This window comes from Poecilia reticulata, linkage group LG21, assembly GCF_000633615.1.
Source record: "Poecilia reticulata strain Guanapo linkage group LG21, Guppy_female_1.0+MT, whole genome shotgun sequence".
Lineage (NCBI taxonomy): Eukaryota > Metazoa > Chordata > Actinopteri > Cyprinodontiformes > Poeciliidae > Poecilia > Poecilia reticulata.
In genome coordinates this window covers 18992766-19018135 of record NC_024351.1, presented here as the reverse complement: position 1 = coordinate 19018135, position 25370 = coordinate 18992766, and the positions used below count along the sequence as shown (strand labels likewise).

General features: G+C 40.3%; 1 protein-coding gene across 9 annotated transcripts in view; it reads right to left on the bottom strand.

Annotated features, from left to right (window-relative positions):
* Positions 1-25370, bottom strand: part of nrxn3b (neurexin 3b) — a 395380-nt gene that overhangs the window by 214184 nt on the left and 155826 nt on the right. For 6 of the 9 annotated variants that reach the window (XM_017302191.1, XM_017302190.1, XM_017302188.1 and 3 more), the window contains 8 exons: positions 24719-24745; positions 22155-22274; positions 20427-20536; positions 20043-20314; positions 18318-18508; positions 18058-18231; positions 16762-16788; positions 13441-13560 (listed from right to left, as the gene is read on the bottom strand). In XM_017302191.1, the coding sequence (XP_017157680.1) occupies positions 13441-13560; positions 16762-16788; positions 18058-18231; positions 18318-18508; positions 20043-20314; positions 20427-20536; positions 22155-22274; positions 24719-24745 (1041 nt within the window). The remainder of the gene's footprint in view (positions 1-13440; positions 13561-16761; positions 16789-18057; positions 18232-18317; positions 18509-20042; positions 20315-20426; positions 20537-22154; positions 22275-24718; positions 24746-25370) is intronic. The other 3 variants (XM_017302192.1, XM_017302189.1, XM_017302186.1) reach the window with 1 other exon arrangement.

The following is a 25370-nucleotide window of genomic DNA, read 5'->3' as shown; positions in this document are numbered from 1 at the left end:
GGAGGTTTCAATCTAGAGCTCACATTTTTCATTAGTTTTTTTTTTTTTTTTAGATATATATTGGTTCCTCAAGACAAATTTGGAGGCTAAAAATGTTAGAATCTGAATCTTTATAAAGTTATTTTTTGTCAAATGTTGCATACTGCAGTGCATGTTTCCTGATGTAATTTCCTATAAAAATTGAATGTCCCATTGCAGAAAATGTTTTAAACCTAAAAACAAAAACAACACTCTCCATTCTGAATTCAATTCTTTTTGTTCATAGGAGGCCATTCTGTTTCCAAAAGTTGAGTTGCTTTTGTGGTGTTAACCAAACTTTTCTTTAGCTGAATTGAAAGCAAAAATGTCTAGTAGTATTGAGGTTAAAGTTTCTAAATGATAAATTCTGATCAATAAATGTGCCTATAATCTGATTTTAACATTTAAGTTTTAGCCCCTTAAACAGTTTTGATTTTTGAAACCTTTGACAACCTTTTGAAATTTCAGTATCGCAAGTTTAGTTTGTTAAACTATATAACTATATATTTCTGAATATAACTGAATTAAATAAAGGCCTTGAAACACTGATTGAGCTAAACAATAAATAATTCCATCTTTTGACAAAAATAAATTAAATTTAGCAGATAATTATCACAAAAATCATTTCTGTAGGAAATAAGCAGCAAGGGGTCCAAATACACATCCCTGACTACCTCCTTTGAACCACTGAGAGCAAATAGGAAGAGGACGCAGCATGGGCGACACATTGTGTTTTATCAGTATGCAATTTTGAAAAAAGAGCAACTCAAACCACACCCATCTGAGTCAATAAGACGTGGGATGTTCACCAAAGTTGTCAAAAAGATTTCGACAAACCAAAGAAAATAGGACAACTAATGAGAGAAGGTGGCGTCAAACTTAAACTCCAATCCATGTCGGCATAAAAAGCCAGAGAGGACAGTCGGCTCCTGCTGGAAATAAATGTCAAGAGGTAATTGCTTGTAAAAATGCCTCCACCTGATGAAAACCATCACTTTTGTCCAACGGAGAATGAACCTTTCTGCCTGCTTCTCGCTGTGCTCCTCAGATACACCACAGGGTTCTTCAACTGAGAGCCTTTAATGACTAAAATTAATGGCTGCAAGCCATCAACCCGCTGCAATTTCATCTTTTTTTATTGCTCGAAGGGCCAAACCGCTTCCTCCCACATCCTTCCAAAATGTAACAAGCCTCACTGTGACAATTGAATTTAGTGAATGACATGACTGCTCTGTTGGGAAACCCACACCTTCGAACTGCAAGCACTGACCAGGAATGAGCTGAAAGGGCCCGGGGAGAACCGAAGCCTGTGTGCGAGGCGTGAGCTAAATGTTGCCTGACAGAAGGCATCAGACGCTATGCGGTTTTTATCAGGTGTTTTTCTGAGCTTCCAGCTCGTGTAAGTCCAGTCGGAAAGGCAGTTCTCACATGAGGTGAACACAAACAGGCCAGTGCACACGGAGCTCCTTGTTCCTGATGTAGCACTGCTCTTTAAGTGCAGTACAGCGGAGAACTATATTCTTTCAGGCGCGTTTGGAGCAGTTTAGCGCCCTGCTGCTGATGACTGCCTATCAGCTTCACAGCCGAGGGACGAAATAGAAAAAGCAAGTAGTAAATAGGAGTGCAAGAACAATGATGCAATGAAATGAGACCAAGTCACCTCACTCTGTGAAGCACACACACACACACACACACCCCCGCACATGCACACACATGCACACACATCGAAACTGCTGCTGTAAACACTTGGAGAGTTATTGTATGTACTTGGGAGCGCAATTGAGAGCCGGGCGGGAATGCTGTCCACCAATGACAAATTGCTTTTATTTGTGTGGCATTTCAAAAACTGTCCGCCGCACTGTACAAAGTGCATAGCTAGGAGTAATGGTGAAGCGAACCAATGAGAAGATGTCTATTGATCACAGCAGGTTAACAAATATGTCCTGAAGACAATGCAAGGCGACAAGCATAAACCTAAGGTTACACCCCCCCCCCCTTCCCCCCCATCAAACTACTTTCTAGCTTTCGTTTCAATAACATTTAATGACTAAGCACTCACACATTACTAGCTGTGATCTAACAGTTAACAATTTATGGTCTTATGGAACATTATGGAAAAGTCTTACTCACTTCGGCATGCAGGATGCTTGAACTGAGCTGATCGGCTATCTAATCCAACAATTTCACAGAGAGTTAGGATCCTTACATATGTAGAAGCTGAAATAAGATGACCACACCATGGAGAAATAATGTACTAGTCATGATGCAGCTGGATACTGTGAACTCCAGCCCAGGTACTACTCACAACGGTTTGCACATCACAAACACCAAAACTTCAATGATGTGAGAGGATTTCATGTTCCAGAAAGCCTCCTTCATTTTATCATGGTTGCTTAACTAGCTGAAACAACATTTTAAGATGATAGCTAAAACTACAAATGATGAAAAAAGGCAGCTTTTATTTGAACAGTGCAAACTGAGATTTTTCAAGTATTTTATTTTTTATTTTTGTGTAAATCTACATGCTTGGACTTGCCCATTACTTTGCTGCTGGTACACTTGGATTTACCCACAGAGGGACGGAAAACAACATTTTATGAGTTATTTTATTATAAAACTGCATATGGATGGCTTATCCAATAGGGTTTTGTCCTCGGTATTTGCAAAAAGAAAAGCCTCCAATGTAACTTTCCCTAGATTTCTTTTAGATTTTTTTTTGTTGTATTACGTTGTTGCCAAGTCCATAGATTTCTCAGACTGTCAGCATACTAGCCAGGGATCTCCTTAAAGTTTCTAGAATAGCTACAAAAATAGAAAATTTTACAGTTGAAGCACTTCCATGAGCATCTACTTGATTAGAAGTGTCACTGGAAGAGTTGACCTGAAACAAAAACTACTGCATTCACTATAGGAGCCTTAACAAAAAAATATTGTTCAGAGTTTCAAACTTTCAAAGAACGTATTTTAAAGCGAGATAAAATTTTATGATCCTGAAAGGATTTCCAGTGGTTGGAATCACCAATTTAAGATGGAAATTTTAGTTAAAATAATCTATAATAAAAACTTCCAGCTTCGCCTCCAACAGCTATTTCAGACACCTGAAATATGAAGCGTTTTGCTGTACTTCTGTCTTTTAATTGAATAAGAAAGGCATTTAGGATTCTATATTCTTTACTAGACACAGAAGGAAATATCACAAGTAGCCATCTGCCACTAGCAAACCAGCAGATAAAAGAAAAACCAATCAAGTTTTAGCCCATTGTTAACAATCTGTAAAAAGCGTTTGGATTGTGTCTTGGTCAGTATCGTAGCCGAAGGTCTGCTTACACTCAGCAGTACAATCAAAAGTAAAAAAGCTTATTGCCTGAAGCAGCTGGACGAGTTTCCACTTTGTTAGAAGTATGAATACAGCAGATGAACTAAAACAGAACTTATTGCAAAACTCTCACAATAAGAACCTGGAGCTGAAATTTACCACCTTCTGAACTTCAAATGACAAATCTTGATGTTCCCAGCATTGTTAATGCTTGGACAAAGTCAGTGCTGGATACATTGTGTGTAGACTGAAGGCTGAATAATCTCTGACATCATTCAATGACATCATTCAACAACACGACAAATATGCTACAATATAGAATAAATATTACATAATACAAATACTTCTATAAATGATCATATTTATGCTGCCTCCTTCACTCTTACTACAGTAACTTCAGTTTGTAGAAATACATTTTGCATTTAAACAGAAAAACACTGACAGCCATGAGTTTGCACACAATAAACACAATGAAAACATTCATAACATTTCATCACAAGCAGCTATTTGTAGACGAGAGGACGTGCGCAAAATAACGGCTCAAGGCCAAAACGGAAAATGAATATGTGAGAGAAAGAAGAGAAATTAAAGAAAAATCCTAACAAATGAGGACGAGCAGCCATTAAAACAAGGCTGAAAGGTGTTGGTGATTAGAAGAATATCATAAAAGCCACTGCAGAAGCAACTTGAATAGTTGTATTCCTTGTTATTAAAATGTTATTTTTGTCCACTTTAGCCTCCCCCGCCATAAAAAAAAAAATGAAACTATGAGAAATGTGTGTGCCAATGATCTCACTGATAAAAACAAAACAAAAACAACAACAAATACATAAAACTCGTGTGCCAGAAACCAGCGTGCTACTGTTTCACAACAAAAACCCTGAAGTTCAGGCGAGGTGTCGCAGGTATTGATTGGGTGATTTGTATGTGTTGCTGGGGCTCCTGAAATGTGTCTGAGAACACGCGTTGATGGATGTGTCTGTGGCCAGGCGCCGAGCCTTCGAGAGGGGCCGGCGTGGGTGCTGGGAACGCTCCGACAGCCTCAAGGTTACCCGCCTGGCACCAAAACAGATGGATGCCCCTCATCGTAACTGTCTGTAATGTGTGCAGCTCAATCATCCCCTCTCCTCCCCTCCCGCTCTACGTCTCTCTCTCATCGGCCCGTGGAGGCAGCCTGCAGAGTGTCGGAGCAGGACTGTGTACGCAGAGACAGCGGTCGAAGGTATGATTTTATTTATCACACTGGGAAGGCTTCCACATATTTTCTTGGCTGGGAATGTCTACAGTGCGAGGTGTTAAGTTGTGTGTGTGTGTGTTTTTCTTTTAAGTGATTGAAAGAGAACATTCTGAAAAATGAATTGAGGCAGTTTTAATTTAGGGAATAAACAGTAGCTGCGTTTCCATCGATCAGGTAATTGCACAGTTCGGATGGAAACACGGCAATTTATTTCACAAAACCACATCGCACAAGTCACGTGATCAACAACAGGATGTTGCAGCTGGCGCAAAGCATGAAGAAGAAGATGACAGGAAGTGGTTGGAGGATTGTTTTTGAATGACTTATCGTGTTAAACTTATTCATGTGTGATTTTCAGTAAGTTTCTTATTTACTGGAAACACCGCAGCTGCAAAATTGTGTTGTTTTTTTGGCATTAGGAATAAAACTTTGTGAACAGCTCATAAAAGTCAAAGAGGGCCAGGATTTTCCTATGGAGTGCAACTTTACACATACTATGAAAAACTCTGCTTATCCACAAAGTTTTTCGTAGAGCAAATGTAAAATATTTGAAGCTGAAGTACCTAGGAATGATGCTATTGGCTGGCGTTTCCAAACCAGCCAATTGAGCAACACCTTTATTTCATTTGGCACTGACTGGTTGTAGCCACAAGACTGGCGATAAGGAAAACCACAGATATTAGCTTCTGTGATAATGCTACAGTGACTTTTAATATTGGGCATATTAATGCACCTTAAAGTATGTGTTGTGTTAGTATCAGATTTTAGCTACCTGTGGGTGGTCGTGGTCCCACAAAAATCGATAAGGAGCATTAATGTGACACTGGCATCAATGATGTATGAGTGGCACTAAATTTGTAATATTAGCCCACTTAGTTTTAAAATCTATAGAGCCAGGATCATAAAACCATGGACCAAAAAAAAGTTACACTGTGCTAGATGCTCAGCTAGGCCATATTTGAAATGCTTAATCTGAGGTTGTTATGGCATGTTAGCAAACCTCTCCTGTTCTGTGGCCACCCGATAGCCATCATATACATTACTGTAGAAGGCTGCATGATGTGCTCCTGTGCGAGTCGATCTTGCTTTGAACCAGTCGCACTCCGTGTCTCACAATCACAGTCGAGCGCGTTTGGTTTCACTGTGTACTGCTGATACAGCAACAGAAAAACAGAAAAACAGCGAAGGTCACTGTGAGCTGTGCAAAGAATGCATAAATGTGAGGTAAACGGAGAGGAAGCTCGGGAAGCTTTTCATGGTTCACGAGGAACTTCTGTCACAAACTATAATCAGTTCAGGCTTATGAGAAAAGAGAAAGAGAAGTCAGCAAGGAGAAGGTGAAGAAAACACTGCGCAGTTATCGTTTCGAGCAGCAACTTTCACATCAGATTTAGATCCGTTTGATTTAATGTTGGTCCTGCAGGTAGTCTAGTGGCTTAGAAATATGTGTTCCATAATAAATATAAATGATCCAAAGACAAACCGCTACATCTCCTCCATCTTCTTAACCCTTTTTTTTTTCTTTTTAGATTCCCTTTATTCTGACTCTGGGGAACTTCACACCACAGTGCTGCGTATATCCAATTAGACCGAGGCTTTGAGCGCCATGGTGACACATCGATTGACACAAGCAACGCCCCATCTCATCACCGGGACACGGCGCAGTGCTGGACAAGCATCATTAACCTCGCCGGCACACCTCCGCGCCCTCGCCCCAAACAAACTGGGAATGCAGGTCTCGTTTTTTTTTTTTTTGTCTTTTAGCACAGATAAAATATTCGAGACATCACAGAAACAAGAAGATGAAAGATGAAGGCAGAAAAAGAAGTACCTGCATTTGTATGTAGCTCCAGTGGGTGGATGCCACATCAGGCGGCAAAATGATCCGGAGTGATTACGGAGCAATCATGCTAAAATTCCAGATCCACTGCGCACCCCTGCACTGGGTATGGTGTGTTTATCTGAAATTTGTTGAACAGTTAGAGCACTGGGTTCATTAATAATAAATAGGCAAAATAGAAACGATACAGAGATAAATGAATAGGAACTGAAGGTTACTAAAGGATGGGGACAGAGTCCCAGGAATGGAGTCATGAATATGATAAATAACAAAAGATAAAAAGCTTTTCTACAGAGGCTCAAAAGCCATTGAGTCCAAGTAGAAAAATATCCATTCATCCTAAAAGGGGATATTTTAGGGTTTTGATATCTTACAGAATGATGATGGACTCAAAAAGATTATTTATTTTTAGTTACCTGCAAGTAACAGGTTATTTTAATAGAAGTCTTAAAGGCCAATCTAGGTTGAAAAAGGTGTTTCTATCATTCACCAAGTCCAGATCAGGCAGGAAAATGATCTCAAATTTACTTAATGCCATGTAGTTATTTAAACAAGAGAACACAGAATACGTAAAGAAGAAATGGATCTCGAATGGGTCAAACACATGGAGGAAAAATATTGCAGGATTGTTTTTGTCTGTTGCACCAATTCAGAAACGACGTCGAGGTAACAGGGTCGATTGTTGGAGACTTTGTGGGTTGAAAGGAGCCAATCACTTCAATCATTTTTGGAATTGCCAGAAAATATGGCAATCCCAAAAAATACAGGATTGCCATGCGAACATTTTGTATGTTTGTGGGAACAGAACATATTGAAAAAAATATTTTATGTAAATGTCATCTAAATGTGAAACTTTGCATTTGGGCAATTTCATGTTTAAAACATGGACCAACAAGGACAAAAATTCAGTCACAAGGAAGTGGTAAAAAGCAGAACCACCCGCTCTGGATGAATGGATTGAAGTTTATCACATGCTATGGAAAAGGATGAAAAAAGAACATTTCATAGAATCTGGACCAAATGGACCAAGTATGTAGAACCAACTAGATCTTATTTCATTTGACTGCACTTTGTTTTTATTGTTTTTATTGTCTGAGTTGATGCGCTCCACGGTTTTGTTCTATTCTGTAACATTTGTTATTGTTCACAGCTAAAATAAGCAGTGGTCCGTAAAGGAAAATCCCAGGAAGGCAGTGTGGACAAAATCACTCTGACCTTCTACTTCCATCCTTTTCTATGACCTTGAATGGCTAAAGCTGTAATCAAGACACACCTGCGTCTACAAACATTTGACTCACTATTCCCTCGAGGTACCCTCACCAGCATCCGCCTTAAAGAAATCAATCTCAATAGATGTTGGGAGTTTTGCCATTTTACATGCATTGACTGATTATTAGTATACCTAGAAAAAAGAAACCTAACCAAACATTTGTGGACATCCCCTCCTATACAACTTTGTGAAATAACTTGTCATGGTTTACATAATCAAAGGCCTTTGAGGCATCAATAAAACATGTGTCTTGTGTCTGTTGTGAAGATCTAAAATTTCTTTCAAAGCAAAAATATTTCATGTTTACACCTCAAACCAAACTGGTTGTCAGAGGTCAGCAAGAACTTTTCCAATTTGTTCAAAAATAGCCCTTCTCAAGTGCTTTAGAGAAGTGTTGGCCAAAGTTATTGGCCTATAGTCATCCTCACTGTTAATTTGACCATATTTATATTCCACAGTTGGTACTAGAACGACAATAATGTGGCAAGCAAAGGGCACAGTTTTCTTGCTCGCATATTTTAAATACTTATAGGTCGTCTGACCCACATGCCTTGCTGTTTGACACCAGCAAAACAATTTCATCATTGGCCAGAGTTCTCATTTCAGAGACAATAAACTTCGAAAGCTCATCCTCAAACATTATTTTGCCATCTGTCGTTTCGTGACCACAGATCTCAGATTTTATTCGTGGGCATCCTGCTGCGTCCGACGTCGTTGTCCTTTCCAGAGAGTCTCCACCACCTAGAGACTCACATTCTGCTTAGAGGCAAACAAAAGTCAAATTGCCTTCAGCTATAAAGCCGGCGGGGGAAGAGCTGTATGGTAACAATAATTGAGAGTATCATGTGGTTTTAAGTGGAGGTTTGATGGGTAGTGATGGGGAGACGGTGCACATAATGCGCACTGCTCAATACATCCTAAGAAGTATTGTACCAAAGAGAGAATGACTGTTTCAAAATGTGCTTCTGAGATAAGCTATGCCCTTTGATACATTATCCTCTATGGAACAACTTTTGGCACATTTTTGATCTACCTGTGGTATCTATAGGGATGTGCTCTACTTATAAGTTATTTTGCTAAAAGGCTACTTAAGGGGCATTGTTATGTATTTTCGAGGCATGTAGAGCCATTTTATAGTGCAATTAAGAAACTATGTTTCCTTCATATGTTATAGAAATGTTACATATATCAAATACAACTTAAAAGAAATTTGACAATGTAACTTTGTAACTCAAATTGGGCCTCTGATCTTTTAATAAACTTCTGCTCTTTCTGACACTCCGCCTTCAGGAAGTCATGACAACACGGCTCCTCTATTAACCCTTTATATAATTACCTTAGCAAATATTCAGTTCCACCAGATGTTTGCCAATTGCTGTTGGCTAGTCTAAAGGAGCTCAGTAGAGGAGGTCGAAGGAGGGTTTACTTTGTAACGCAGAAGCTTGTTAGATTGGAAACGTCCAACTCAGAGGAGGAGCTTCATCCTTTAAGGTGGAGCTGGGTCCAAATAGGCATTTTACGCAACTGAGTGGTTGCCATGGAAAATAAAATGATTTCTCAAACATGCATGAAAGAAGCAGGGCAACACCCCAGGTATGTTTTTAATGAGGGAATTACATTACAACACAATATAAAGTTAAAAAAGTCTGTTTTACATAACACAGCCCCTTTAAGATTCTCCAAAAAACTGAAGACAATCATTGTTTATTTTCCTCTCAAAACCTTGACCTTGTAATTGCATCTGCTGCTTATACAGGCAGTTTTTTATTTATTTTTTTTATTTTGGTAAAAATATAATCTAAAAAAAACCCCCGCCAACATCTGTGTCCAGCTGACACGGAGCCAGATTCATAGATGTCCAGGGTTGCTCTGCAGCCAAGCTAGCCTCGGCTCAACACCTGGCCGGCCAGTTCCAGGCCAGCTCCAGCTACTTAATCCCTTTTTACAGAGACAGCCGGGTAAATTATTCACGGCTTCAATGAAAATTCCTTCAATATTCATAAGCTCTCCTCTCCATATCCACAAAGGGAGTGTGTATGTGTTTGGATGGGTGCGTATACGGTTTGTTTATCCTCAGAAACCCTCACTCAACCCTGACGTCATGCCAAGCTGACTGCTGCTGCTGCCCGTGCGTATGTGTATCCTCCTGGTTCAAAGGGGGGTATTTATGAAACTCCCCCTTTTTTTCGGTATAAAAAAAAGGGGGGGCTTGGATGTCAGTGGAATTATCTTGGATTGTCTGCTCTGAACAACACAGTCTGACCATTTCTGTTTCTCCCTTTTCTAGTTCTTTCTTCTATTTCCTGCTGCATAACAAGAGATGAGTACACTGTGGATATTTCCTTGCTCCCCAACAGTGAAAGGAGCAATGCTGCCACTGCTGTGTTGTCATTTATGTAAGCAGTTAGCCAGATATGGTTACAGCCCTCTGAGCACGCCTTGGAAAATAAATCACGGCCGTTGGGTTAAGCAGGAGCAGAGGGATGCTGCTGGAATCGTGCTGACAGAGAAATTCATTCACTTCCAAAAAATCTATCTGTGCAATTACTGATGTCAGCATCAAACCAAGAGAGAGTAGGATTCTGTCTCCCGCCGCCTGCCCCTTCCCCGCCCTACCCCCGCGTCTTTATTCTGTTTACCACACACATGACTCAGTGACCTTTGCGGAGATAATTCTGTTACGTAAGCTGGGTAATTGTTGGAGCTTCGGAGCGTCCAAGTGGCCCAAAGCTTTGATGGCCTCGCAGTTAAAAACGAAAACTCGGTGGCATTAATGAAACCCGTCATAAAGAAGAGGAGGGGAAAAGGATGCAGAAACGAGCACGACACTGTGCCAGAGCCAAAATGGGATAGAAACGGCATGTACCCTCCCCCTTGTTTTATCGCAGCAACGCCAAAAAATGGCACCCCGTTTGCTGCAGAGATCCCAGCGAATACTCTCTGAGTTTCAGCAAGGTGTGCGAGAACAAACCGGGGGTGAATATATGACTTTCCCCTGCCGAGGTGTTTTTTACATTCCCTGCAAGCCACAAAGGCTCAACCGCTCAAACCGATCTAACTTGGAGCTGCGTAACTGGCAGAAGAGTTCACTTTCCCTTTAACTAGGTTCCTTTCATTGTAGACAATGTCGGAGTCAGAAAGGGAGACAATTACTGATATTTGCTGCCAGCCATCAGAGGGAGAAAGGCAGAGAGATACAGAGGCAGAAGCTCCATTTCCACATTGTTAATTAGAAACTCTCCCTCAGCACTGTCCTCGCCGAACGAAAGAAGTCACACAGTCGCACTGAGCACACACACCTATTTTTTCCCCCTTTTATTTAATCAAGCCACTTCAACCGAGCAGTAAAACTGTTGGCAAAAAGGCCGACATTAAAGTTTGCATCACTCAGGAAATTGCTATTTTTTTTAAGTGATCATCAAGTGTAGTTGTTGAAAAGGCAGTTGGTTTATATAGAGGGAATGAGGGGATGAGAAGAGGAGTGTAAAACAATGAGGGAGCAACAAGAGGCAAAAACATGAGAAGAACTGGGAAGCTGATTTCATGCTTCGGGAATTGCATCTCATTTTCTCCCAGCACGGACCCACAGTGTGTGGTATTGCTTGTCCTTTTACTGCCATCTGGTGGTGAAAGAAAAATATTGCAAGTACATAGAAGAGTTGGCTAAGGAAGTTTGGTTGAATCCAGGGTAGCTCAGCTCCGGCATACATGAGGTTTATGTTAAATGCGAACCCTTTCCATACTATCCATTTCTATGAACAAAAAAGCGGAAAGTAAGATGTATAGCTGCAATGTCATAAAGAGGGAAAATAAACAGGTCTCAACTTCTGCATGTCAAGAAGAGTTGTCTGTTCAAGTAGATCTGAAATCAATGAAACTGCTTTCTATGCCATCACTCTCTGCACTGGTATGTGGATTAATGGAGGCTTCACCAGTAATTAACATTCTGCTCCAAACACCATGCTAGAGCTACAGTCACTCACTCTGCCTGTGTGAAAGTCCAATAAAAACAACAATGGATAAAGAGGGTAAAGTGACGATAAATAGAAAGAGGGGGAGAGAGAGAAAGAGAAAAAAATTATTTAAGCGATATAAAGTCGCACCCAGCAGCCGGCTCTGACACAAGAAAGGTCTGGATGATTAGCGGACGCCGGCGCTCGCAGACAGCAGCTCTGCTAACAGCTTCTACCACCTCATTAGTCGGGGCCCGGCAGCACCGTGCCCCCTCTATTAAACGCTAAATGAAAGACCGCCAAGCGTGATTACCGAGGGGGAGTCCCTAGTCGTCATGGGGATAAGAGATCCCAGCTCACACACACGCACGCACACACGCAGTCACACTTTTACATCTCCTGTGATAGACATTTAGTAGAAGATGGCTGAGCATCATCAAACACAGAATGTCACTCTGAAACGTGAAGCTTAGAGGCTTGACACCTCAGGAAACAGAAATACGAGACATTTTCTTTTAAATATAAAAAAATATCGCAAATGAGACCAATAAGCGTAAGTGAGCCAGCCTTGGAGCGGGTTATGGAGATGAAAATGTGGCTCTTACCGCTGAGGAGTACTGAGCCCCACAAGGAATATTGGAGGGGGGGAGTCAAATGTACATTTGCTTGTTCTCTCAAAAGTTTTGTAGGATCCTGCAGGAGTTCCTACCATCTGGGGAAGCACATTGTGTAGAAGTAGAGCAACTCCGAGAAGTTGTCGTTTGGGGTTTGAGTCCCTATCAAGGGTCCTTTGCTGCATGTCTTCCCTCATTTTATCTCTGCCCTCTTCCTGTCTAATCTACCCATCTCAGCCCACACGCGCCAGAAAAACCTGCATCCAGCTGCAGATACAGTTAACCTCAACCAGTGACCGTTTGTATATGTTTGGATAACTTAGCTGTCTAAATGATTCTAGAGATGTGAAACTCTCCCTTGAACTTTCCAGTAATGGCAGTCTTGTGCTACTGACAGAGAATCGTCGAATAATATTTTGCTGCCAAATTTGACCGCAAATTGCAACTTTGCGGTCAAAGCTGCAATATTTTTAAAGCTTTATTGTTGCCATAAAGTGGTTTTACATAAAAGTTTAAATTGCTGCACTCAACTTGCACGGCTTGTTTGGAAGAAAACTCAGTATAGTTTCTTTTGCCTTTTGGCTCTGGCTAGTTGCTGAACATGACTCCGGCCAGTTCAGTTGGGCTCAGCAGCAGGTCTCCCCTTTGGTGCAACACAGTATGCATGTTTAAAGTGTGTTTAAAGACAACTCAGAAAATCACAATAGTGCATCTAAAACAACCGGTTAGACAGTTTTAATGGAAGAAAAAAGAGCAGGGAACAGAACGGGTGAGGGCTTATCCTACAGCACATCTCCAAATAGTAACCACATATACATATCTGGCTTTCAACAGAAATGAAACGGGAGGTTAAATTAAAAAGGGAGTAAGAGGATTGGCCAAAACTCAGCTGAGTTGCAGTGATTGGTCAGAAAAGAAAGAAACAGAAAAAATGAAAGTGATTGGTCAGATTTATGGAAAAGCTTAGAGGATTAGCAAAAATCGCAAGTCCGTGCAGAATTTGCAAATGATGGCTGAATTTGCTCTAACCACAACTTCCTGAAGAGATCTCACAAACGTTTTTGTGAGATTTTTCTAAACTAGTGTGCTTTAGTGCTCCAACATATATATAAGTGAATCATTAGTCATCTTGCCAAAGGTATTCTCTGCAAAAGAAACTAAAAGCTGAACCGGGAGAGCGAACAGTACTCACGGTCGTTGCAGTGGGTGCCTGTGTACGACGTCATGGAGCAGTCGCAGGTGAAGTTCTCCCACTGCTGGATGCACACACCCATGTTGGCGCACGAGTCATCCTGGCAGGTGGTGCTCGGGCCTAGAGAGGAGAGAGACAAAGAGAGAGAGAAAAAAAAACAGATACCACCGGTGTGCAGTCAGCAATGGTGAAGGCAGCTATTGAGCCTAAAGAGAGAAGGACCCATGCAGAAGATATGCACTCTACAGAGACAGATTTACACTACTCAGGAGGAGCAGACAGTGCCGCCACAGGAAGCCTGACCCGAGTACAGATGGGTTAAAGGCTGTCTCAGGAATCGCGCCTCATGCCAGGCGAAGCTGCAGCCGTGCTGGCACCTCAATGTAAAGGCGCCAGGTTAGCATGCTCTTTAAGCAGAACGAGCCGAAGCATACACTGCGATGTAATTATGGTGAATCCTGACTGAGAGCGAGCAAAAAGGGTTACACTGAAGAGTTGCTGCTGCAGACAGGTCAGCCAGCTGATGTGATGACACTGTCGATGTCCTCCGGTTTCATTCTCTTTTTCTTTTAAAAACAGCAAGTGAGCCACAGACCCTCGCATGCGACGTTTTCAACATTCCGACATGGTTCAGGAAAGTTTTATCGGAGTAAAACTTCTAAACGCTGCATTCCCTCTGCGAACAAGCAAGACAAGACTCGAGCAGGTAAAAAAAAAAACCCAGTTAACAATAACCATATAAAAGAAACCCGCGCCAAAAACAAGGCGTTGGTTACATTTCTAAGCGTCAGTGTTGGAGTACAAGATGAACACTAGATTCACTAGACAGACAGAAGTCATGAGGAGAAAAGAAACAAATATGAAGCACTTAATAACACATGGCGCATATCTGAAAGTATGCACCAGAGCCAGACGAGTCGAGGAGGGTATTCAAAGTCAAACTGGATGTGTGTTTGCTATTCCTCACACCACACATAGCTCTCACTTTTGAATACTTCTATAGAGAGAGGGAATGCAGATAAGGACAAGTGCACTGCATAGATAACGAGATAAACAATCCGGCATTAAGAGTCTGCACAGACAAAGGAGAAGAAACCTCGACAGTAATCCCCTTTAATAACCAGATACTGTAGGAAACAAGCTCAAGTAAATAAAACAAACTACAGACAAATAAATAAACAACAGACAAATGCAAGTAAACTTTGTTTAAGAGCAGTTGTCTTGTGCAAGACGACGTGAAGAGAAGAAGAAAACATTTTAAGTGGAAAAAAAAAAGGACAGAGCAAGTTCGCCAGCTGAAAGTGCATTTACTGTGTAATGTACTGTAATGGTAGTCAACCAGGCGTCCCGAGAGCTGTGCACATGTATGTACAGTGGTCATATCAAGGCAAATGGAATGTGTGCGTTCCAGTGTTGGAGGAGGAGACTCGCTCTCTTGAAAAAGGAAAAAAAAAAAGAAAGAAAAAACTATCCAAGCAGGAGATGTAACGGATTTTTAAAGTCAGAGGCTTGATGCTGCAGCGGCACAGTGACGGTTCTGATCTGCAGCCGCAGCCTCTGCAGCGTCACAGCGTGGCTTTTAGGCTGCGTGCCACTGTGTCAAACCCACTTATTTCTACTCTTTAATTACAAAGTTGATTCTGCAATTTCAGCAGCTTTCTAACAGAAGTGCACATTTTGTCTGATCATGCAGAATAAACCAGACACAAACTGATGGATTAATGTGCGTCTGCAGTGCCAAAAGTATTCACACTCTTTGAGCTTTTTCGCATGTTTGTCACATCATGAATACATATTTTACATTCCTTATGGAACCTTTCACTACTATTAAAGCTGGAAACTCTTTTGGCCTACGTCTCTAACAGCTGTGGATATGTTGAGTCATATTCTTGCCACTTTTTCTTTGCAAATTCACTCCCCCCAGAAAATCAAGTTTTAAATATGGTCATGGACTTGGACTAGGTCATCCTAACACACAAATTAAATCATCCCATCATGGCTGTGGCTGGATTTTTGTGGTCGTCTTGCAGGAAGATGAACTTAGCCAGTCTGCAGCAGGTTTTACTCCAGATTTGGCCTGTATGCATCTCTGTCCATCTTTCCTCTTCTAGCTTAAAAAGTGCATATCACAGCATGATGCAGCAGCTTTATGCATTTAGGTCAAAAAGTTTCATTTTAGCCTAAATGAACCACAGGCCATTTTTTTCATGTTTTCTGTCTCTCTGCAGAGGCTTGTGGGAAACCTTGAAGGGATTTCCTGCGGCTTTCAATCAGAATCAGCTCTCTTTTTGTCACTCTTCTATAAATGATACAACTTTGCAACACTTGATTATTACTTGTCAACAAATTCTCCCACTTTGATGGAGATCTCTAAATACTTTCATTTAGATTGAACAAGGCTCTTAGTGTTGGGCATTTGTCATATCTCATAATGTATCTTGACACATTTCTTACATTGCCACAATAATTTCCAATTAATGATGTTTAAAATGCCCAAAACTGTCAGGATTGTTAGTTGCACTATTTTCTCCACTGGCTGTTCAATTAGAACATCAACAACTTTCAATCAATTTGAAAATGTGATTAAATGCAGTTATCGTTTGCACTTTAGTGACACAAATCACACTACTTTACACACGGGTATGCTAAAGAAGGTATGTTTCTTTAAGAACTGTATTTGTGTGTGTGGGGCCATCACCATCTACAAAATCTCTTTAATTACATGAGTCACAACAACATTTAATTTACATATGGAATCAAAAAGTATTTTTTTGGTATTTGAATCTGAAATATGAGTACAAGCTAACCCTTGTTTAAACTTTTATCCTGACCTGTCTGCTGTGTCTCTTGGTCTTTATGATGTTTGTTTGTTCTGCTTAATAAGGCGACTTCTAAAGCGAATTGTTACGCAGGATTTTATTTGGAGTCATCAGAGTAAATGAGGCTTTATAAATTTGCCGGCCACAGTTAAAAAGCGTGTATCTTTTTACTACTGTGCACATTTATTACTTTATTTTGCTTTATCATAAAAATTGGAATAAAATACATTAAGATGGTTGCAACATAACGTGTGTAAAAGTTCCAGGGGTTTGAATAATTTTTCAAGGCGCTGCAAAACTTTAATTTAGCAATCAGTTGTTGTTTTTTTTCCCTGCCATTTCTTTTCCATCCGCTGCTTATTTATATTTTTCCACATCAGAGAGCGAGTTCCCCCGCCGCAGCACCTGGAAGACGTTATTGCCATGGTGACACCCACGATGCATTGCACACAGCAACCTTTCAGGCGAGCTGGCCTTCGAGAGGCGGAGTTGAACCCTCTACCTTGCAGGTCGGCTTTGGTGAAACCAACTTTGTTGGCGCAGAAAGAAAAAAAAAACAAAACAAAACAGAACAGAGCAGAGCAGGAAACAAGAACAAAGGATTAGTGAGGCAGTGGAATTGTTAGTGGTCAGAACACTTGTTTACGCCTCCCCCTCAGACAACATGGGAAACCTTGCAGAATGGGAGAGGAGCTTCACTGTTAGATGTGAAAATGTGTGTGCATCTCTGACTGCAAGCTCTTCTGACCTTATGAAAATCTTCTACTGCCCTCTAGAGAAAATAGAAGGAACTACAGCCACCAAATACTCTGGTAGAAGATGCAGTTGTTGAAATTTTACAGATATTTACTGGGAACATAAACGTCATATTGCATCCGAATCATTTTCTGGGTTGCATAATATACAACAACTTTCATGAATTTTAAGATAAGGATTTTACTTTGAATTCAGGTTTAAAATTCTCCACATGTAAACAGTCTGAATTCTTAATATTTGGTTAAACATTTCTTATGAAGATAAAGAAAACAACACGTTTTATAGTCAAGTCCTGACAATATTCTGGTTGGATATTTGATCATAAATCATCCCTATAATAATGAACAAAAAGCTTCATTTTTGTCCCAACTTGCTGTAAACTTAACCCTTTAACAATGTTTTACCAGCATCTTACTGAGAACTAGCTCCTATAGTCAGTTTAGACGGTGCACAGTTTCACCAGGTGTTTGCTAATTACTACTGGCTAGTCTGAAGGAGCTGGGTGGGGGAGTTGTTGAGGTGGAAGCTGGAGTTAGACTGCAGCTATGGGGACTAGCTTCGTCAAAAAGTGAGCTCTTTGTCACGTAACCCAGAATGGTTGCCACAGGAGATTAAATGATTCCTTAAACATCCATAAAAGAAACAAAGCAGCTTTTTGGTTATGGAATTACATTATAACATGATATGAAGCGATTCCATAATCCTGCCCCTTTAAGCTTGAGCCTTGACGGTTTCTGGGTTGTTTCTGAACATCCTGACCAATTTTCCTTTCATCTGATTGTCAGATGGTTATAGCCTGGATATCACTGGGTGTTTCAGCAGGACAGTTATTGTAAACACGTCTATATGGTTAAAGCAGACTAACATTAAGCTTCCAAAACTACAACTGCCTAACCTCGATTTAAAATGTATGACCTAAAACTTGAGTCTGTGCTGGAAAACTAGAGGATTAGGGAGTTGTCAAATACCCAGCAAAAATTTTGCTTGGCTGTTGTTGACGGCTATCAAAAAAAAGAAAACCACCAAATGACACATTTTGTACCTTCACAGCCACGCTCTACATGGCCGCTGCGGAACAGGGCGTCGTTGATGAGGTCTGGCAGGCGCCCGTTGAGATCTACAGATGCCAAGCAGCCCTGGAAGCCCTCCCGGGAAACCACCAGCTTAGGGAGGTTCTGATACATGTTGGGTCCCAAGCCTCCAACAAACAGGTCACCTGAAATGGAACCATGTGATTAACTTTTCACATTCTGGATGGTCACCAAGGAAAGAGATAGGAGACACGTTTTCTCCATGTTGTACCTTTAAGGTCGAGGTTTTTGGCCCCGTTGACATTCTGCGTGACCGACTTGGTGTCGACTTTGAGAGTGTGTGTGTTGGAGGCGTCGCGTGTGATGACCACGTTGTGCCACTGGTTGTCGTTCAGCGGGTTGTCGCTGTTTCCCTTCAGCAGGCTGGGCCCGTTCCCCAGGTCGAACACATAGTGGATGAACCTGGCAGGAGAGAGGTGGCAGCAGATGGGCTGAAAATGAGTGGAAAAGCAGCCAAGCTTTGAAAGGACTTCAGAAAGTCTGCACAACTACTGATCAAAGCCACTTTGAAAGAGTACAAGGAGTTCTGGCTCTCTGGACGCAAAATACAAAGAAATCAGGGATTACCCTCCGAGATCGACAGTGCCTTGCGAGCGTATTTAACCTTTTGAAATTTTTTTAGGTTACAAACAACAACTTATTTTATTCCCAATTTGTGTCATAGATCAACAAGATGTAGCTCAAGATTGTAAAGTGAAAAACATCATTTGAAACTTTATTTTTACTGATAAAAATCTGAAAAGGAGTATGCATGGTTACCATTTCATGTGATTGGTCTAAAGAAAATCCTTTGCAACCAATTGCCTTAGGAAGTCAATCTTTGAAGACTTTAGAGGTTTGTCAGAGGACATTAGAGAACAAACAGCATCATGAAGACCAATGAGCACAACAGACAGAGAAAGAGAGTTTTGTTGAAGTTTAAATTAGAGTTTGATTATAAAACAATTATAAAACAATATCCAAGCTTTTGGATATCCCAGGGCTTTTATCAATCCTTCATCTCAGAATGAATTGAGCATAAATGCAAACCTAGAAAGACAATGGCCATTCCCCTAAACCGATGAGCTATTCATTAATCAGAGAGGTAGAGAAGTGACAAAGATTCACAGATTATGTAGTAAATGATCCAGAATGTGGGCCTTTACAGAAAAATGCAAAGTCATTCTTGATAGAAAGTCCTGTTTAAAGTTAACCACAAGTCCTATAGGAGGAACAGCAGATGTGGAAGGAGAGGGTCTGGTCAGATGAGACCAAAAGTTCCCTTTGTGGCCTAAATGTAAAACAATATCAGAGGAAACTCAGCACTGCACATCACCCAGACCATACCATCCCACTGCAAAAAGATGCTTAGTAACAGTGAAGTGTATCACAGTTGACAAAAAGATGAATGGAAGTAAAGGACAATTCTGGATGAACAGCTGTTCCAGCATCGCTCCCTCTCCATTTATTTCGTATGAAAGTTGGTGCGATATTTGTGCATGTGAAATTTCACGCTTGAGCACGCACACATGCACATGCGGGTTTACGATGCGACACCAGATAATGTCAAATTGTTCAACATCACAGTAAAGGCAAACTCCAATCTCCTAGAATCAGAATAATAAAGGATGTTAAAGAACAATGATCTTTTGCCCTTAATCCATCACATTAACCAATTAAAAATATTGATGTCCGTAGTTGGAAAGGCAATTTTTGCAACTCTCTGTATGTTGGCACATTTTTAATAACCTCCCATTTTAACGCTTGGTTATTAGCAAAACTAATGTAAAAAATAAGAACTAGTTCTTTGTAGCTGGTTGATATCTAGACGTTTCAACATTTGGAATTCAGGATCAAAGATCTGACCAACCCTGTCAAATTTCAACCGACTCCAACAACTATGAAATCAGTTTATCATTTCTGTACTGTTGCTTCTCAAAACTTCCATCCCACTCACCCTTTGACCAGCTCCACGGCGATAAAGTCGTTCCCATCTCCGCTGTTGAAGAGGATGAAGCCGTCGGGCGAGGTGGTTTTGAACTGGAAGAACAGGTGCATGGTGGTGTACGCCTGCAGGGTGGCCAAGCCCAGGTAGCTGCCTTTGGTCTTGAAAGTGACGGGATCGGCGACGATGAAGCGCATGCCGAAGCGGGCGTTGAGCTCGCAGAAGTCGATGTCGCCGTTCTTGCACATGTCAATGTACTGCATGCCGTTGAACTTGAGGCTCTGGGGAGAGGTTGGTCCGAATTTTCAATAAATGAGAAGGGTTCAAGTACAACGAGGRAMAAAAAAAAAAAAAAAAAAAAAAAMTGATSGAAAAATGTTTTACTYKTRKYACYKGAAGGTGGCCAATAAAAGGGGAGGGCGATGATGAAACGAAACGTTTCTCAGTCAAGATGCCCGTTTCCACGTTGCTGAACTCCAGGCGGGTGTGGTCACCTGCCATCTGACCTGAAGGGCGGCGAAAGAGAGAAACTGAGTAAGAGTCAACTGTGAGAGAAAAAGATGACATACTGCTAGCAACCCATTATCTGTTCGATCTATAGCTATAGATCAGGGGTGTCTAAAGTCGATCCTCGAGGGCCACCATCCTGCACGTTTTAGTTCTCTCCCTGGTGGCAGTAAAAACCTTTTCAGCTTGTCAATATTCCTCTTAGAGGTTCTAACAAGCCATCATTTGATCCAGGTGCGTTAAACCAGGGAGAGAACTAAAACATGCAGGATGGTGGCCCTCAAGGACCAACTTTGGGCACCCCTGCTATAGATGAAGAGTTCTGAAGTACATTTTTTGTAAACTTTGTGTAGAAAATAAAAAAAAACAATTAATTAGTAAATAAGCTTTATCAAACTAAGCCCGTCATTTTTCAGTTTTTCTTATAGTATTTTATCAACAAGATGCAGAAGAAAAAAAGAAATGAACCTTCAAATAAACATACAGCGCCCTCCAGAGTTTTAAGGACATCTTGTAAAGGCGTGTAAAAAAAAAAAAAAGCCTACAAGTAAAGAGTCCAAAAACTTGTTGAATTTAAACACCTGCAACTTTTACAAACCAGGGTGGATGAAGAGCCCAGTTTGTTTTGCCAAAAAGCGAAGCAAGACAGATGTCTACTGGGATAAGAAAAAAAATCTTCAAGTTGAAGATTTACAAAGCAAAGTTGCCTGGCTTTTGTTTAAACTTCAAGGTCACTTTGAGCAGTGTTGCAGTGTTGAACAATTTCATTCATTACTACTTATTCTAAAGGTTTAAGAGATTATTTTTTTCCTTTCGCCATTTTCTAGTTTATTCTGATTTCACAAAATATGTGTCTTTTTAAAAGTCCACTAACGAATAAAAGTAGATTTTTCTGCTTTGTTTTATTTGGTTTGATGGCACAATGAGAGGCACAAGAACCACAAAGGCCAGCTGATAGGTGTAAATGCCTTTGCAGGAGGAATTTGATTAAAATATGCAAATAAATAACAGAAAAAAATTGAGAAAAAAAAGAAATGAACTTACTGATCTTTTATCAGAGGTATGCCGGTGTGAAAGTGTGTTTATTGGATAAATTCAATGTGGGGAGAAAATTATTAAAAAAAGGAACTACAAAAGCTAACAATGGCATGTTCTACAGGTGACAAATAAAAGCTAATATTGGTTTCACTGATTTTACAAAATAAGTCTGACTTGTACCTTTAACTTAATCACCCCATCCATTTTTATTTTTTCCACAATCACCATATAACAATATAGTGCACACATCTGTTATTTAGGCTGTTGGTTAAGAGTGGCCCTTGACATAAACCCAATTAATGTATTATTTTCTTACAGTTTCTCGCTCATTTCCCTGAGTGAGATTATACTGCTGTTGTCTAACTTCCTAAGTTGTTGAGCTTTTCACTCCTCTATACTTTAACACTATTGTAAACCACAACATGTAGAAAGCAAACGAGAAATGTAGATTTCAAAATGTGGGGAAAAAAGTAGCAGCTTGTAGTCCAAGAAATACGGCATTCATATAATACATAATCAAACAATGGAAACCACACACAGCAGTGTGCACATCAGGAACAGCATGAGAAACGTCAATACCTTCGGCCATGTCGTCGTCCACAATGAGTTTGAAGTTTTTACCGCGGCGGACCACTCGCACCGAGTGCCACTCATTGTCGTTGAGCTTTTGTCCGGCATAAAGAACCTCAGGGCCCTTGCCTGAAGATGAGGGTCAGTTAGTGGAGGGACAGGGAAGGCACAAGCAAAAGCAAAACCAAATCTTTGTTTGTTTTGACATATGAAGCACAGATCACTCACTAACAGAGCACTCTGGCTTTCAGGGTCTAAGGTTTTATTTTTTTCCTTCTAAACACATCCAGAGCTGTTCCTACTTTAGATTTCAACGCTAGGCATAAAACAAAGATTTGGTTTTGTTTTTGACAACAAAGGAAAAACAATATTTGATGTTACTCACACAAACACTCAACTAGAAGAATTCTAACAATTACATTTTCGCTTCTATCCTTTATACTAGCATTTTCCAAAGTTATGCCTTTCATTGTGTGTAGTGATAACTCTTACTGCCACTAGGGGGCAATGGAGTTCCATCTAGTTTCTTACAGAAGCAGCTGTGGCATTTTTCCTCAAATTATTGGATGTGATGCATTAAAATAAAACCAGTTCTTAAATCTTTATAAGCAGTAATGGCAAGAGAGATTCCTTCACTAGAATTTAAAACTTTAATTTGCTTTGTGAAATTATGCACTTCATTGCTGTTGTCTGCGGGTTCAAAGTGGTGTTTATTATGGACGTGGCACTGAAAAATCAAACTGCTTGCTTCCATCTGCGCCATTAATAATGATCAGAATTGAGAGTTCTAGTTGGAGTTCACACACTTGTAACGTTATACTCATCTGGGAGTTTTAAAGCTGAGTAGGAATCAGTCTGTATTCCAGGTTGGAGTAACAACTAAATGTAGTGTTGGATGGACAATACTGTGACCCTTGAATTAGCAAAGGTCAAAGTATACCTGATATTATTTGGATAAGTGTCTCATAGTTTTTTTTTAAGGAGGCAACTCACTTTTTGTTAGCATGGTCATAAATTATGTTAGAAACTCATTTAAATTGTTGGATTTCTTGGCATGGACCCAAACTTTAACCCCACTAGTGTTGAGGTCGGAGCCTTTCCAGAAACTTCAATCATATATTTAATGAGTTGAGGTGAAATTGAAGAATTTTAAGGTAGTCCTACTTCACCATTCTACCCTTTTCACAAATATCACTTGTCACAACAAGGTCCAACAGCACTATGCTTGAAAAATGGAAAGGCATTCTTAGGTTTGCAAGCTTCAAAAAGCATTGTTAGGTACTGTAGCTAAATACCTCCATCTTTGTTTAATCTAACAGTTTAAACTATTTTCTACTAGGCATTTGGATTGTCTCTGAGAGTAGCTGTAAACTTTCGTCAACCTTCAAGTTGTTGAAGGTACTTCATTGTTGGTCGACACACTCTTAAATCACGTGTGTCCATCTCTAGTTATGAAAGGGTCGCCGTTCTACCAGTTTAAGATGAGTCTGTGAACCAACAAGGCGAGTTTAAATAGTCCAACTATCTCCTCAGCATGTCTGTGGAGTTTTGCTAATGACCTATTGTTTGATTCCAGTGTGTTAAACTAGAGAAAAAACTAAAGCATGCAGGGTACCGGCCACTGAAGACGGATTTTGGATGCCTCTAGTGCTCTGTGTAAGTCCGTGTAAGAAAGCCAAACAATTTTAAGTAACTCTGTAATTTTTGAGAAGAAAAATGGTCAAAATGGTGTGAAACACTGTGTTGGGTTAGTGTTGGGTTTTGTGTACCTTATAACTTATATGCGTAAATTTTCCTTTGTGTGGATTAATAAGAGAAAGGCCATGAGAAATTCAAATTAGTCCACCCAGTTCATGGTTGCTCATAATCACTGAAGTTGTATGTTATGTGGTCATTAGGACCCTGAAATGTGAACTGCAGAAATAAACCATTAAAAGCTCAAAGTAGATGCCATTCATGTCAATGGTGAGTGGATTACATGCATATACATCCATATAAACAAGCTGTTGTCTCAATGAAAACTCTCATGAATGCCCTCGCTTCTGTTCAGTTTTTCTCTCTATCATTACAAGGCTGGGGAGGAAGAAGAAAAAAACAAACACTCCTTTTTCTGAGTAAGAACAGGTCATAAAGCACCATCCGCATCAGCATGTTGATTTAAATACTACAGCATGGATTAACACTATACAAGTACATGACATTTCACTGCATTATGTGAGTAAATATAAAACCAATATTCCCTACAAAGGCTGAGAGTGCAGGTGTTTAGTTAGTCGCTACAGGCATGCAGGAAAAAATTATTCAGAGCTAGCTGCTTGACTTAATTTGAAAATAGGCCATTTAAAATATAGAAAGTATATTAAGCCTGATTTGCATGACTTTGATCTCTGGCTATTCCTCATTTCCCCCCCACTTTTATCTAAGAAATCCTCTTATCAGCTCCCAATGCCCCCCCTCCTCCCCGCCCGCCTACCCTCTGCATTCACACATTCCTGCCTTCACACCTAGCACACAGACCACAATCAAATATTGACGGAAGGAGAAAAGGCTGCAGAAGAAGAATGTTGACTTACTGGTGTTACAGTTTATCCTGACACAGTCTAGATGGGGAGGGGAGAACAAGTGACAGATGAAATCGCATCCTTCAAGGTTACAGCTGCAGACATCCAAAAGCAAGTAAAGCCACCTTCCGGGGACGGACACATGACGCCAGCGGCCATTTTTTTTCCCCCTCCCACCCCAAGTCAATTTGCAAAATGATCAATATGGTTAAAGCATGTAGCTGATGTAGCTCAGGTCAAAGCAATTAATCTGTCCAGAGCCGGCCAAAGATTTTACAAGGCCTTTAGCTGAATTTTTAACAGGGGCCATTTCTGGTTAACCTATTAGCCAAAAGTTAATCACAGAATAGGTTTTTATTTGTTAGTTTTGATAAATTATTGCTGTGAATACATTTTGGATAAAAGCTTATTTTTATGACTTTAGGGTTGCACACCGTTTTAGTACATTACTGGAGTATTAACTATGTCTTACCTTCAGTTATTATGTAAAGAACAAATGTCATTATTAGTGTTTTTATATGAAATATTTTGATTTGGTAAACCATGCATTTGTTGTTAATAGTTAGGCATACTGTAGTAGCTGTAACATTTTCAAAATAGATTGTCAGGGTGTAGAGTTGTAGCCTGTTCAGAAGACCAAACATGAACTTAGATGAATGAGAAC